General features: G+C 43.1%; 1 protein-coding gene across 6 annotated transcripts in view; it reads right to left on the reverse strand.

The window, feature by feature from the left end:
- Positions 1–15,063, reverse strand: part of AMPH (amphiphysin) — a 425,845-nt gene that overhangs the window by 95,382 nt on the left and 315,400 nt on the right. For all 6 annotated transcript variants that reach the window (XM_077269267.1, XM_077269266.1, XM_077269265.1 and 3 more), the window contains exons 12-13: positions 13,222–13,335; positions 10,899–10,922 (exon numbers count right to left, since the gene is read on the reverse strand). In XM_077269267.1, coding sequence (XP_077125382.1) covers positions 10,899–10,922; positions 13,222–13,335 — 138 coding nt within the window. The remainder of the gene's footprint in view (positions 1–10,898; positions 10,923–13,221; positions 13,336–15,063) is intronic.

The raw sequence follows: 15,063 nt of genomic DNA on the forward strand, positions 1-15,063 counted from the left end.
AGCTGATTATCACAGCTGACACCCAGCACTATGTGCCAGGAGCGGTCACGGACCGCTCCCGGCACTTTAACCCCCGGAACACTGCGTGCTTCCCTGAGACCCTCAGAAAAACAAGATGTGATCACGTTGTTCCGAGGGTCTCCCTCCTGCAGGCCCCCGGATCCAAGATGGCCGCTGGATCCTTCCGTGTCCTGCAGGGAGGTGGCTTGTCAGCGATCTGACTTTACACAGTGATGTCCCACCCTGGGACAATGTAAAAAAGTTTTTAAAAAAATTAACATGTGCAAAAAAAATTTTTGTTAAGTTCTTAAAGAAAAAAAATATTTTTTTCAAAAAAACATTTATGTTAATATAAAAAAATAAAAGTACACATATTTAGTATTGTCGCGTCCGTAATGACCTGACCTATAAAACTATCCTGCTAGTTAACCCCTTCAGTGAACACCGTTAAAAAAAAAAAATGAGGCAAAAAACAATGCTTTATCATCATACCGCCGAACAAAGAGTGGAATAACACGTGATCAAAAAGACAGATATAAATAAACATGGTACCGCTGAAAGTGTCATCTAGTCTCACAAAAAAACGAGCTTTGATACAGTGTCATCAGCAAAAAAATAAAAAAGTTATAGCCCTCAGAATAAAGCGATGCAAAAATAATAATTTTTTTATATAAAATAGTTTTTATTGTAAAAAATAAACAAAAACATAAAAAAATGATATAAATGAGGTATCGCTGTAATTGTACTAACCCGAAGAATAAAACTGCTGTATCAATTTTACCACAAGCGGCACGGTATAAATGCAGCACCCAAACGAAATTCATGAATTGCTGCTTTCTGTTCATTCTGACTCCCAAAAATCATAATAAAAAGCGATCAAAAAATGTCATGTGCCTGTACCAAAAACGTCAACTCGTCCCGCAAAAAACAAGACCTAACATGACTCTGTGGGCCAAAATATGGAAAAATTATAGCTCTCAAAATGTGGTGATGCAAAAACTATTTTTTGCAATAAAAAGCGTCTTTTAGCGTGTGACAGCTGCCAAGCACAAACCAGCTATAAAAACCGGCTATAAATAGTAAATCAAACCCCACTTCATCACAACATTAGTTAGCGAAAAATAATAAAATAAAAAAATGTATTTTTTTCTATTTTCCCATTAGGGTTAGGGTTAGGGCTAAAGTTAGAGTTGTGGCTAAAGTTGGGGTTAGGGTTGGGGCTAAAGTTGGGATTAGGGTTTGGATTACATTTAAGGTTGGGATTAGGGTTAGGGGTGTGTCAGGGTTAGGGGTGTGGTAAGGGTTATGGTTAGGTTTGGGATTAGGGTTAGGTGTGTGTTGGGGTAAGGGATATGTTGGGGTTAGGGGCATGTTTGGGTTAGAGGTGTGGTTTGGGTTATGGTTAGGGTTGGGATTAGGGTTAGCGGTGTGTTCGGGTTAGGGTTGGAGAAAGAATTGGGGGGTTTCCACTGTTTCGGCACATCAGGGGCTCTGAATTTCAGCCAATTCTGCATTGAAAAAGTAAAACAGTGCTCCTTACCTTCTGAGCTCTGCCGTGTGCCCAAATAGTGGTTTACCCCCACATATGGGGTATCAGCGTACTCAGGACAAATTGGACAACAATTTTTGTGGTCCAATTTCTCCTGCTACCCTTAAGAAAATAAAAATTTGGGGGCTAAATTATCATTTTTGATGGAAAAAATTAGGTTTTTTATTTTTACGGCTCTATGTTATAAACTTCTGTGAAGCACTTGGGGGTTTAAAGTGCTCACCACACATCTAGATAAGTTCCTTAGGGAATCTACTTTCCAAAATGGTGTCACTTGTGGGGGATTTCCACTGTTTAGGCACATCAGGGGCTCTCCAAATGCGACATGGCATCCGATCTCAATTCCAGCCATTTCTGCATTGAAAAAGTCAAACGGCACTCCTTTTCTGAGCTCTGCCGTGCGCCCACATAGTGGTTTACCCCACATGTGGGGTATCGGCGTATTCAAGAGAAATTGTACAACAAATTTGATGGTTCATTTTCTCTTTTTACACTTGTGAAAATAAAATAAATAGGTTCTCGGGCAGCCGAGACCCCGAAGAAAATCTGACTCTGGGGTGCGCTATACACTTAATGGCGTTGTGGTTTAAGTACCCTTAACTACCGCTGTGAAAAGGAACGTAGACTGTACAGGTAAATAAGAAAACTCAAAATGTACAGACTGTAAACTTAAAAATGTAACCATGCACTTTGTGTCCTCTAATGTATGGGCTTTTGGGGAGAGAATGAGTAGAGATCTACAATCGGAATATCAGTCTGCTAAATATGCAGACTATTTGACTCACGTATATCGCTATAAGAAAACTATTATTAGTAGTGATAAATACAGGTGCATCTCACAAAATTAGAATATCATCAAAAAGTTAATTTATTTCTGTTCTTCAATACAAAAAGTGAAACTCATATATCAGATAGAGTCATTACAAACAGAGTGATGTATTTCAAGTGTTTCTTTCTGTTAATGTTGATGATTATGGCTTACAGCCAATGAAAGCCTAAAAGTCATTATCTCAGTAAATTACAATACTTTATAAAACCACCTTGAAAAAATGATTTTTAAATCTGAAATGTTGGCCTACTGAAATGTATATTCAATAAATGCACTCATTACTTGGTTGGGGCTCCTTTGGCAACAATTACTGCATCAATGCGGCAAGGCATGAAGTACCAATACCTGATTTAAAAACAACAGTATTACTGTGCTTGATTGGCCAGCATACTCACCTGACCTTAACCACATAGATAATTTATGGGGTATTGTAAAGAGGAAGATGAGAGACACCAGACCTCACAATGCAGACGATCTGAATGCTGCTATCAAAGCAACCTAGGCTTCCATAACACCTCAGCAGTGCCACAGGCTGATCGCCTCCATGTCATGTAACATTGATGCAGTAAATGATGCCAAAGGAGCCCCAACCAAGTATTGAGTGCATTTACTAAACATACATTTCAGTAGGCCATAATTTCAGATTTTAAAATCATTTTTTCAAGGTGGTTTTATAAAGTATTCTAATTTACTGAGATAATGATGTTTTAGTTTTCTTTGGCTGTAAACCATAATCATCAACATTAACAGAAATAAACACTTGAAATATATCACTCTGTAATGACTCTATATAGTATATGAGTTTCACTTTTTGTATTGAAGAACTGAAATAAATTAACTTTTTGATGATATTTTAATTTTGTGAGATGCTCCTGTAAATCAGTTTTTTGATCTGTAAAAATAGAAAGGAAACTCAAATGTTACTAAATGAAGCCAACAACTGGTAACACACTGTAACTCTTTTAGGCCGGTTTCACATTTGCGGTTGTGTCAGCAGCGTTTCTTCTGCAATTATCTGCATGCGTTGTGTATTCCTATCTTTAACATTAGGGACGCATGTGTCTGCATTCGATTGCGTCTTGCCGCGTTTGACGATGCATGCGTCGTTTCGTCGTCTGCGGTTTGGCGTGGTAAACGCTACATGTAGTAATTTTAGAGGCGTCAGTTTGCCGCCTAGAAACGTATGTGGTTGTTAGCGGATGGAATGCGGCAAAAAAACGCATTGCTGTCTATATGAATGCATGTGGCCGCAAGCACATGCGTTTGCTTGTGTTTGTGAACGCATGCGTTGCACCAGAAAAAAACATGTCTAGACACTAATTACCCACCCCCCACATACAAGATGATAAAGGGAGGGAGTGAACATTTGCAGGTCACTACTCAGCAGATAGAGAAGCAGAGCAGACAGACAAAAGAACCTTGGAGGAAACAAGACTCTGAACAATTTGAGTATATCCTAACCAATGCCTTTATTTTCTATTTTCTGTCTCTACATGTCCTAATTTCAGCCATTTCTTTCTTTCTGCATGCATCAGAATGTCATCTTCTTCTGATGAGGAGCAACGCCATGGGCCTTCTCAAGCCGAACATGTCAGTGAAGTGAGTACTCAACTCCTCAGATTGGTAAGTATTCACTATCACATCTACACATATGACAATTTTTTTTTACTTTTTTTTAGAGCACTTCTTCCACTGCAGCAGAGGGTGAGCAGGAGCAGCGGTGTCACGGTCGGGTGGCAAGGTGGCAGCGTGTAAGTATACCTGGCTGACTGTTTACTGTATCCTCACTTTAGTATTCTTGAATCTTCCTTTCTTTTACTTTCCTCTTTCTTTACGTTTTTCTTCTGGACTCCTTTTTTATCTTGACTTTCATTATTCATGCCATTTCTCAGCCTCTGTTTTCTTTCTTTTCCTTATGTTAATGTATCCAACATTAACGTCTTCATTTATTTTTTAGGTTCCAGAACGGGATGAGGACCTCATTGACAACGATATCCTCATCTCCCTGGTCCATGAGCGAGTCCCGTTGTGGGACACCCGGGTTCCACAGCACTCGGGACATCGTGACGATCCGGCGGCTATGGAATGAGGTGTTTCTGTCATCACACACAGTTGTGTGAGCACAGACAAAAGTCCATTGTCTAACCATTATTTTTAGTTTTTTCACTAGTGCTCAAAGTCAAAACACGTTGGCGTTCGATGAAGGACTGCTTCAACAAGGACCTGCGTCAAGAGAGCCGTGTTCCCAGTGGTTCTGGAGCAAGGATCCGAAAGTATAAATACCACCGCATTCTGGCATTTTTAAGACCAGTCCTTGCTCATAGAATGTAAGTATTTTTCCTGTGTATTAGGTTGTGTTGTATTGCCATAATCTGTATGTTTCTATTCAACAGGAGTTGGCGTTGTTTTAGTTTTTGGTATTAATTTTTTTTCTTTTTTTCACAGCACATGGAGCAGCACTGTTGACCCAGGTTCTGGAGCGGTCCTTCATCAGACAGCCACGGACCCGTCCCAGCCATTCTGCAGTGCTGCAGCAAGTGGGCCTGCCACACTAACTGGAGACCAGGAATCAGGTGCTCCCCTTTCCCAGTCCTCTGCCTCTTTTTTGGGGGGCTCCTCCCGGCAGCGATAGAGGGCATCGGACAGGTCACTCATGCCCGAGTTTTTGCACTTGAGCTTGGTTTTTCACGATGGACTCAAGGCTTTGGGTGACCGACTGGATACTGCTATTAGCCATATGAATACACGTATCCAGGAGGTCACCAAAAGCCTTGACCAAGTAAAAGCCGACCTCCAGAGGCCAGCACATCATTTTTTTAACCAAATTGAACAGGGCATGTCGGAACACCTTACTCCTGTTCTCCAGCTTAGTGTCATGCAGGCCTGCAATGCTGCTTACATGCAGGCTATGCAGCAGAGTCGTTATTTCCAGCAGACACTGGCGGCATATCCACCTGTGCTTACACTGTCACGCTTTACTTCAATGCCGGCCTCTGCTGCATACCACTGCATGGCCACCTCCATTCCTTGCACTGCCGGACACCACTACAGCACCGCCACCATGCCGAGTGCTGTTGGACAGCCCACCGCCACCACCATGACAACTGCTGCTCCTGCTTGGACTTCCTCCACTGCCGCCACCATGCAGCAGCAGGACCCTGGCATGGCCTTCCGCTCCACCACCACCACGATACAGCAAGACCCAGGCATGGCCTTCCGCTCCACCACTACCACGATGCAGCAGGACGCAGGCATGGCCTTCCGCTCCACCACTACCATGATGCAGCAGGACCCAGGCATGGCCTTCCGCTCTACCACCACCATGATGCAGCAGGACCCAGGCTTGGCCTTCCGCTCTACGAGCACAATGGACCCTGGCATGGCCTTCCGCTCTACGAGCACTATGGACTCTGATATGGCTGCCCACTCTACAAGCACAATGGACCCTGGCATGGCCTTCCGCTCTATGAACACTATGGACTCTGGCATGGCTGCACGCTCTACGAGCACTATGGACTCTGGCATGGCTTTCCGCTCTATGAGCACTATAGACTCTGCCATGGCTGCGCGCTCTACAAGCACAGTGCAGCCGGACCCTGACAGGTCACCCACCACGACCATGCCGCGACAAATGAGCCCACCAAGGCTTCCAAAAACAAGCAGATCCCAGAAAGGGAAAAAAAAAAATGCGTACTATCAGTATTCCTTCCAGTGCCTCTCAGGCCTCTCATGTGTCAAGCCCCATCCCCGAACTACCAGACCCCACTAGTTTAATTGCCCCTTCTCCTGCCACCCCTGCGTCGTCCACACTTAGCCAGGCCTCACAGCTACACAAAAACCCATTTCCATCACTCTACCCCAAGCAGGCGCAGTTAAATAAATATTTTGTTTGTAATAAAATAAATACTATTGTTTTCTGCCCCCAATTATGTGTGGTTAATTGTGTATTTCGCCACCGGCAACACACACCGTGTGCCAAATAAAACACTGCGCTGCACACTTTATTTTTTCGCCACATCATAGCTCCAGCAGTTAGCAAGTACAACACTGCAGCTTTGTGTGTCTTTAGTAAAGAGATATGAGGTGGGCCAAAAAATTTATACTTGTATTTTCTCCATAATCTCTTTGTTCTTCTTAGTCTGTGACTAGTGTTGCAGACTGAAGAGAAAATAGTGGCAATACAATGCAGAACTATACTCAACAGGTCATGTGTCCAAAAACTAATTAGTTAGGACACTTGACCTGGTGAGTAGTGTTGAGCATTCCGATACTGCAAGTATCGGGTATCGGCCGATACTTGCTGTATCGGAAATCCGATACCGAGATCCGATATTTTTGTGATATCGGGTATCGGTATCGAAACAACATTAATGTAAAAATGTGTAAAAGAGAGAATTAAAATAAAAAATATTGCTATACTCACCTCTCCGACGCAGCCTGCACCTTACCGAGGGAAGCGGCAGCGTTCTTTGTTTAAAATTCGCGCTTTTCTTTCCTTTACGTGAGTCCCGGCTTGTGATTGGTTGCGTGCCGCCCATGTGACCGGCACGCAACCAATCACAGCAAGCCGTGACGTAATTTCAGGTCCTTCAGGATTTTAAAATTACGTTCCGGCGTTGTGATTGGTTGCGTCGCAGTCACATGGGAGACGCAACCAATCACAGCAAGCCGTGACGTAATTTCAGGTCCTTAAGGATTTTAAAATTACGTCCCGGCTTTGTGATTGGTTGCGTCGCAGTCACATGGGAGACGCAACCAATCACAAGCCGTGACGTCACGGGAGGCTGGACACGCGCGCATTTTAAAATGGGCGCGTGTCCAGCCTCCCGTGACGTCCCGGCTTGTGATTGGTTGCGCCGCGGTCAACCAATCACAAGCCGGGAGGCTGGACACGCGCCCATTTTAAAATTTTAAAATGCGCGCGTGTCCAGCCTCCCGGCTTGTGATTGGTTGACCGCGGCGCAACCAATCACAAGCCGGGACGTCACGGGAGGCTGGACACGCGCCCATTTTAAAAAGCGCGCGTGTCGAGCCTCCCGTGACGTCACGGCTTGTGATTGGTTAATGGCGGCCATGTTGCCGGGACGCGGACCAATCACAGCAAGCCGTGACGTAATTTCGTCACGGCTTGCTGTGATTGGTCCGCGTCCCGGCAACATGGCCGCCCTGACCAATCACAAGCTGGGACTTCACGTAACCAAGTAAAAGCGCGAATTTTAAACAAACAACGCTGCCGGTTCCCTCGCTGAGGTCCAGGCTGCGTCGGAGGGTGAGTATAGCGATATTTTTTATTTTAATTCTTTCTTTTACACATTTATATGGATCCCAGGGCCTGAAGACCCTGGGAACCATCAGGAATACCGTCCGATACTTGAGTCCCATTGACTTGTATTGGTATCGGGTATCGGTATCGGATTGGATCCGATACTTTGCCGGTATCGGCCGATACTTTCCGATACCGATACTTTCAAGTATCGGACGGTATCGCTCAACACTACTGGTGAGTAGAGAACTGCCTTGTATAACCTCCATTTTCTCTTCTGTGTATGTAATCTATTTCACACAAAGTGAAGGGACGATGGCGGTCATACAAGGCATATCTATGCTCACCTGGACATGTGTCAGAAATAGTGAATTCATGAGGCTGTTATATGTGCATCATGAATTCATTATTTCTGACACCTGACTTTATGAGTATAGATCTGTTTTGTATTAAACAGCCATCGTCTTTTCAGTCTGCGTCCAATAGATACTGCAGAACAGAATCAGGACGCAATAACGTCAACAACCTTACCACTAACAACCTGGCTGCCGTCACACTAGCAGTATGTGGTCAGCATTTTACATCAGTATTTGTAAGCCAAAACCAGGAGTGGAACAATTAGAGGAAAAGTATAATATAAACATATTTACCACTTCTGCATTTATCACCCACTCCTGGTTTTGGCTTACAAATACTGATATAAAATACTGACCAAATACTGCTAGTGTGACGGCAGCCTTGGTTTGTAGAGGAAATACATAGGAGACATGGTCAAGATACCAAAAAATAAAGTTTATTAACAACAAATATTAGTAACATTTAAAAAAATAACTGGTACAGACCAAATCCCAACAGGACATTTACACAACATTGTCCTGCCATGACACACGTCCAATATTAGAATCAAAAAAGGCAGCAAATTGGTCCCGCATGTGGCCAACTTCAGCAGTTGACCGCCGCGGGTGATGCCGGTAATCTGACAATGGGTTTGCAACTGGTTCATCCAGTTCAATGTTGGGTTGCTCCTTAGCCATTATGTAATTGTGGAGAACCACACAGGCTTTGACCTCCTCATCGACTGTCTCCATTTTTAGATTAATGGCTGTTGCAAGAATGCGCCATTTTGAGATTAGAATCCCAAAGGTACACTAAACTGTTCTTCGGGCCCTGGTCAGTCTGTATTTAAAGATCCCTTTAGTGTGGTTCAAGTCCCGACTGGAATATGGCTTCAGTAGGTTTTCACACATCTGAAAGGCCTCATCCCCAACCATAACAAATGGCATCGGTGGACCTTGAGTGTTAGGGAGAGGTCGTGGCCATGAAAAATTAAAATTTTTGCCATACACACGGCTCCCCATATCTGAGTTCTTGAAAGTCTGGGAATCATTGCCATGGCCAAAAGCTCCAATGTCCACAGAGATGAAGCGACAGTCCGTATCTGCTATTGCCATGAGCACAACAGAAAAACATTTTTTATAGTTGAAGTACTCCGATCCTGTTCTGGCTGGTTTGATAATGCGGATGTGCTTTCCATCCACCACTCCCAAACAGTTGGGGAAATCACACACACTCCAGAATTTTTCAGCAATTTCAATCCACATGTCCGCGGTGGGTAGGGGTATAAACTCATCCTGGAGAACATTCCACAAAGCCCGGCAGGTGTCCGCAACTATTCCGGACAGGGTGGAAACTCCAAGCCGGTATTGGAAGTGAAGGGATGATAAACTCTCTCCGGTTGCCAGAAATCTGGAAGAAAATAAATTAAAAAAAAAATTACATTTAATTCTATTTATGGTGTTGTTCTGCTAAAGACATAAAGGAAAATACAAAGAATACATGTCAGAACACCCAAAATTAGCACTGGCATTTGTTTAGAATTGTTACGTACCTTAATGTAACCAGCAGACGTTCCTCTGGTGGAATCGCTCTACGGAGCTGGGAGTCCTGTCTCCGGATGGCTCCTTGGACACGAGCAAGCAAATCCCAGAAAGAGTCTTGCGACATCCTTGTATATTCCGGGAATTTGTCCGGGTTGGCATTAAGCTCGCCATACAGCGTGTGATAGGCTCCACGGCTCTCACATAGTTTGATAATGGGGTGCCGCCAAAAACGCCTATGCCGTCTCCTTCTCCATCTTTCGTGATTTCTGTGTTGCTCCCAAGCAAACGCATAGGCAAGAAACAGCTTGATGCTTAAATCCAGGTTGATATAAAAGCTCTCCATGCAAAGATCCATCATGACACAGGATACATTAGCACACTGTTAAGATTTCAGCAGTCCTAGGGTCTATATATAGATAGCCCATAATACACGCCCTCTGCAGTCCCATTGCGGTGTCTGGTTATCTAGAATTTTCTCCTGTAAAATTTTCCACCATGCGCACAAAAAATGCAAACGCATGCAAAACGCATGAAAAAGCATGTAAACGCGGCGTTTTATTAACCGCATGCGTTCCAGCATGCGTCTAAAAAACGCTGCGTTTGTATGTGTTTCTATGCGTTTTTTCCTGCACTTGCGGATGCGGATTAAACGCTGCGGATTCGAACGCAAATGTGAAACTAGCCTTAATGCCACCACCCTAGATCTCTGTGCTGTGGAAGAATCCCAGTAGAAATGTAAAGTGAACTGTCAGAAATGTGGAAAAATTCAGCAATGGGTCCAAAAAAAATCTTCTTTTATTCAGAATCCATTAAAATCCACAAACATTAGTAACTGCAGACGCGTTTCTGACAGCTATCATTATTCATTGCATACATGCTTGAACTGGTCCTAGTTTTATTATTTAAAAAATAAGGAGCCAAGGGTTTGGGGATATGGATTAGGCAGCAAGTAGGCAGTAAAATTAACAAATCCTCTATACTGGTTAGAAAGTAATGAGCAAGTGGAGGTTTCAGGATCACAAAACTGATGTTAATAGATATAATATATTGAAAAATCATTTTAAATAATATTTTCAAACTAACAGTAATTTTTTGCCCCTGGGTCCGGGGATAGTTGAGCGCTATGCTCGGCTGGTCTTTGGCACTCCCATAAGAATGACAGGAGAAGCAGAGTGTACGATCGACCTCTGCTCCAATCGCACGGGGCTCTTCACTTTGTATATGGTTGTCAGCTCATCCGTCATGTTGTTCATATGTAGCAGCTGAATCTATTATGCTGACCAGTTTATGATTTTCAAAACTAACTTTAACAAAAAGCCGTTTTTATCTACAAAGGAAATTATATAAAGTAATCTTGTAAATAAAAAGTCCTCTTACCGTCCAGAGATCCCAAGGCAATGTCTAAAAATGTAAAACATAAATAAATTAGGTACAACCATATTAATGCAAAATCAGACAGCACATGTGTAAGTGTTTTCATCTTGATATGCAATGGCAGCAGGCGGCCCAGTGAATGTATGACTTATATTTTGGAAAAAAATGATAATTTGTTGTATTCTGGACTAAATGTCTGTTTCATATTTATTTCATTAAATGAGTTGTCTATTACTGAACAACCCCAGATTCAGGTCCACATAGAATATAAAAACATTGCATGCTCACCTCCTGCAGCTGCGTTGTTTCAGCGATATCGGTGCTGCTGTTCCTGGCAGCTGACATGACATTGTTTTGTAACGTGACTGCTGCAGCCAATCAGTGGCTGGCAGCTAACCAGCTGCAACCTTTTCTATAAATATTGATCAGCGGCAGCTGATTGGCTGCACAAGTCATGTAACACAACAATGCCACGTCATCTGCCGGGAACAACAAAGCCCATATGCACTTCGGGAGGTGAGTATACATTGTCTTTATATTCCATGGGGAACTGAATTCATCATGCTGGGACTGTTGACTAATGGAAGACTCCTTTGAGGTCAGAGTTTATAATAATAGTGAGCTAAAATTGTTTAGACATCTTTTACTACTCACATTTTGAGACAATAAAGCCCAGGTTTATTCAATATACTGTATATCCTTCGTATTTCTAGCAAAACAGCATGAACAATAGGGCACTCCCCAATTATCTCTCACATGGTTATGGAAAGGATGTTCCAACTTCCATACATCTGGAAGACCGATGACATCTTTTATGCCCTCTTTCACACCTTTTTTATTTACGCCATTGAAAAAAATCCCACATTTTCATTGATATCTTTGATTTTCTTATTTTCTTTTATATTGTTTTTTTAGATACCACTGTCCTAACAGCGATAAATAATACAAGACTTTCAATTAAATAGAATGCACAAAGTAAACACTAAAAACAGCAGTAAAGGTTACCAAACTTATCTTGGAGAATATGCTAATTCTGCTTCAGTCTGTGCTCTTCTCAGAAAATGACAGTTATTAGCTGGAGAACTGAAGAAGACTGATCTGATAATTTAGAGGTAACATTTCGTCTAGACGTATAATTTACACATCTTAATCATGTCCCTTTTACTGTCAAAAATACATATGTTCAATATATCCACGATAAGAAAACTGCACCACCGAGCATTACTAAGAAAGACCGAACCTATAATCAAACTGTCAAACATTCAAGAACCTTTAAATGTCAAGATATATTCTGTGCTTGACTCTTAATCCTGTGAACTTCACAAAACACTGACTAGTATTTTTTCAATTTTCAGCAAATAACACACTTATGCAATTGAAAAATGTTCTGAAGATATCAAAGGGATTGAGTATACAGATCATCACTATAAACCTTTCATGACGCAGAAAATACTTCAAACTCACTTCCAGCATAAAGACTTGATCTGTGGCTACCAGTGCTACACCCCAAAGTACAATAATATTTCATGTATCAATTAGACAACTCATTTCTACATACGTCATTAGAGAATATAGATGTCAAAAGATGGGGGAGCTTTCTGGAGATGCCCCTGTATTAGCCAGAGAGGAGAGTCACTGAATATCAAATGCCTCTGCTCTGGTGGACCCAGTCCAGGATCATGTATTCATTTATACACTTCTAAAACGGAATAGTCCTGAAGTGACACTACATTTCCCCTGCAGCAGTTGTAAGAAAGAACCTCTAGAAAATCAACCTAAACTGAATGACATAGATAGATAGATAGATAGATAGATAGATAGATAGATAGATAGAAAATAGATAGATAGATAGATACTAAATAGATAGAGATAGATAGATAGATAGATAGATAGATAGATAGATAATAGATAACTGTTAGTTAGATAATAGTTAGATATTAGATAGATGATAAATAGATAGAAGGATAGATAAGAGATATATAGATAATAGATACATGTTAGATAGATAATAGATAGAAAGATTGATAATAGATAGATGATAGATAATAGAATGATAGATAAGAGATAGATAGATAGATAGATAGATAGATAGATAGATAGATAGATAGATAGATAGATAGATAGATAGAGTCAAAAAAGGAAAGCAGCACAAAAAACTGAAAAAACTGAAAAAAATAGTGGACTTTATTGCCTGAACGGCGAGGTTTTGGATGTAGTATCCTTTAGATAGATAGATAGATAGATAGATAGATAGATAGATAGATAGATAGATAGATAGATAGATAGATAGACTTGTGAATACAACCAGAAATATAGTGACTCGTACCTGGGACATCGGAGAATGAGACTGTGTTATTCCTGCTGATGCAGCTTCTGGTTTGAAAGGATCAAAGTCCAAATCTAGTAGCGATTCAACTTTCTTTTCCTCTGCCATTTCATTCTATAAGAAACAGAAAAATTACGATTAATCTCAGGTATCCACTTAACCATCTGCTCTACAAACTGCCTGCGTGCGCTGCTGCAATAATCTGAGAGGGAAAGCTCATTAGCAGGACAGTCTCAGGCCATTGTTAAGCCCTTGAAATTCTTACAATAAGTACGATACGCATCGAAAAACGTAATGGCAATCTGTTAGAGTTGGCGGAACGCACCGAATATATTTAGTATATGGGATAGGTGCGTTCGCAACCCGAGATCCACCGTGCAGGAAAGAACCTGCTGCTAAGTAAGGCGGCGAAGCAAATTTGAATAAACAAACTCTGTTACTTCACAGAGCCCATAGTAAAGAGAACGCTGTGCCCTGTTTAGCTCACAGGGGACACTGCTATTGTGTAGAGCCGACAGTGGTCATGCAGTCCAACCAACACGCAGCTCCTCTCCGGTGGAGCCGGAATTCTATCGGCTATTAGCCAGCCCTGAATTCACACATAAACTCCTTGCCGGAGGTGCCAGCATTCTAGGGGCTTATTTCAGCCGGGTCCCTGACCACACACACGACCACACTGGCGCTGAGCTGGTACATATTTGACACTAGCGCATGGCCGTGCGGTCATGAGAACCTTATATAGCTGCAGCACCTACATGACCTTCCAAGAAGGACCAATGGAAGGCTGCCACAGAACTTGATCAGGTACAGGACCTTCCTGGAGGACCAATGGAAGTTGCTGCAGTACCTGAGCATATGACCCTTGATCTCCACTGAGAGATCTTACCCTGGGCATGCTCAGTGTGTGCAAAGCAGGACTTAGTCCCAGAAAAGCCTGCTCGCCGCAGATCAGTGCAGGGTACAATAGCAGAGCCTGGAGAGACAGCAGTAACCCTTTGCACAGTATCAGACTCAGTGAGACGCTGGGACCGACGTCTCCGCTGAGCAGGCTCCACTGCTGCCGATGCAGAATGGGAGACCGCAGCAGACATGGCTCGAGATTCCCCCTGTGCAGCAGCGGGAACTCGACTCCTAACATTACCCCCCTCCTTGAGCCTCGCTACGCTCGAAAGCTGCAATGAGCAGCGGAGCCCGAATGTGCTCCACAGGTTCCCAGGTTCTATCTTCTGGACCGTGACCCTTCCAGTCCACCAGATAAAATTTCTTGCCACGTACCACCTTGCACCCCACGATAGCATTCACCTCAAACTCATCCGAGGATGAACCCGATGTCCCGGCAGATGACTCAGAAAACAGGGACAAATAAACGGGCTTTAAGAGGGAAACGTGAAAAGTGTCGGTGATACCAAGGCGTGGAGGCACAGCCAAACGGTAGACCACAGGGTTGACTCGCAGCCTGATGTTACGGGCGGAGAGCCACACTAAGTCGCCAGGAGCGAAGGTCAGAGCGGGGCGCTGGTGTGTATCAGCAGAAACCCTCATTCTCTCCTTGGAGGCCCGGATGGCATCCTGTGTGCGGTCCCAGATGTCACGTGCCTCCACCGCCCAGTCTGCCACCCTAGAATCAGTGGATGACACGGGCATGGGCACAGGGACACGCTGATGCTGGCCGTAATTAAGGAGAAAAGGAGTCTGCCCAGTGGAATTGGCTATGGCGTTGTTCAAGGCAAATTCCGCCCAAGGTAACAAAGATGCCCAATCATCCAGCCTAGCAGAGACAAAATGTCGCAAGTATGTCACCAGAGTCTGGTTGGTCCTCTCTACCAACCCATTCGTCTCGGG

Source organism: Ranitomeya variabilis, chromosome 6 (assembly GCF_051348905.1).
Source record: "Ranitomeya variabilis isolate aRanVar5 chromosome 6, aRanVar5.hap1, whole genome shotgun sequence".
NCBI lineage: Eukaryota > Metazoa > Chordata > Amphibia > Anura > Dendrobatidae > Ranitomeya > Ranitomeya variabilis.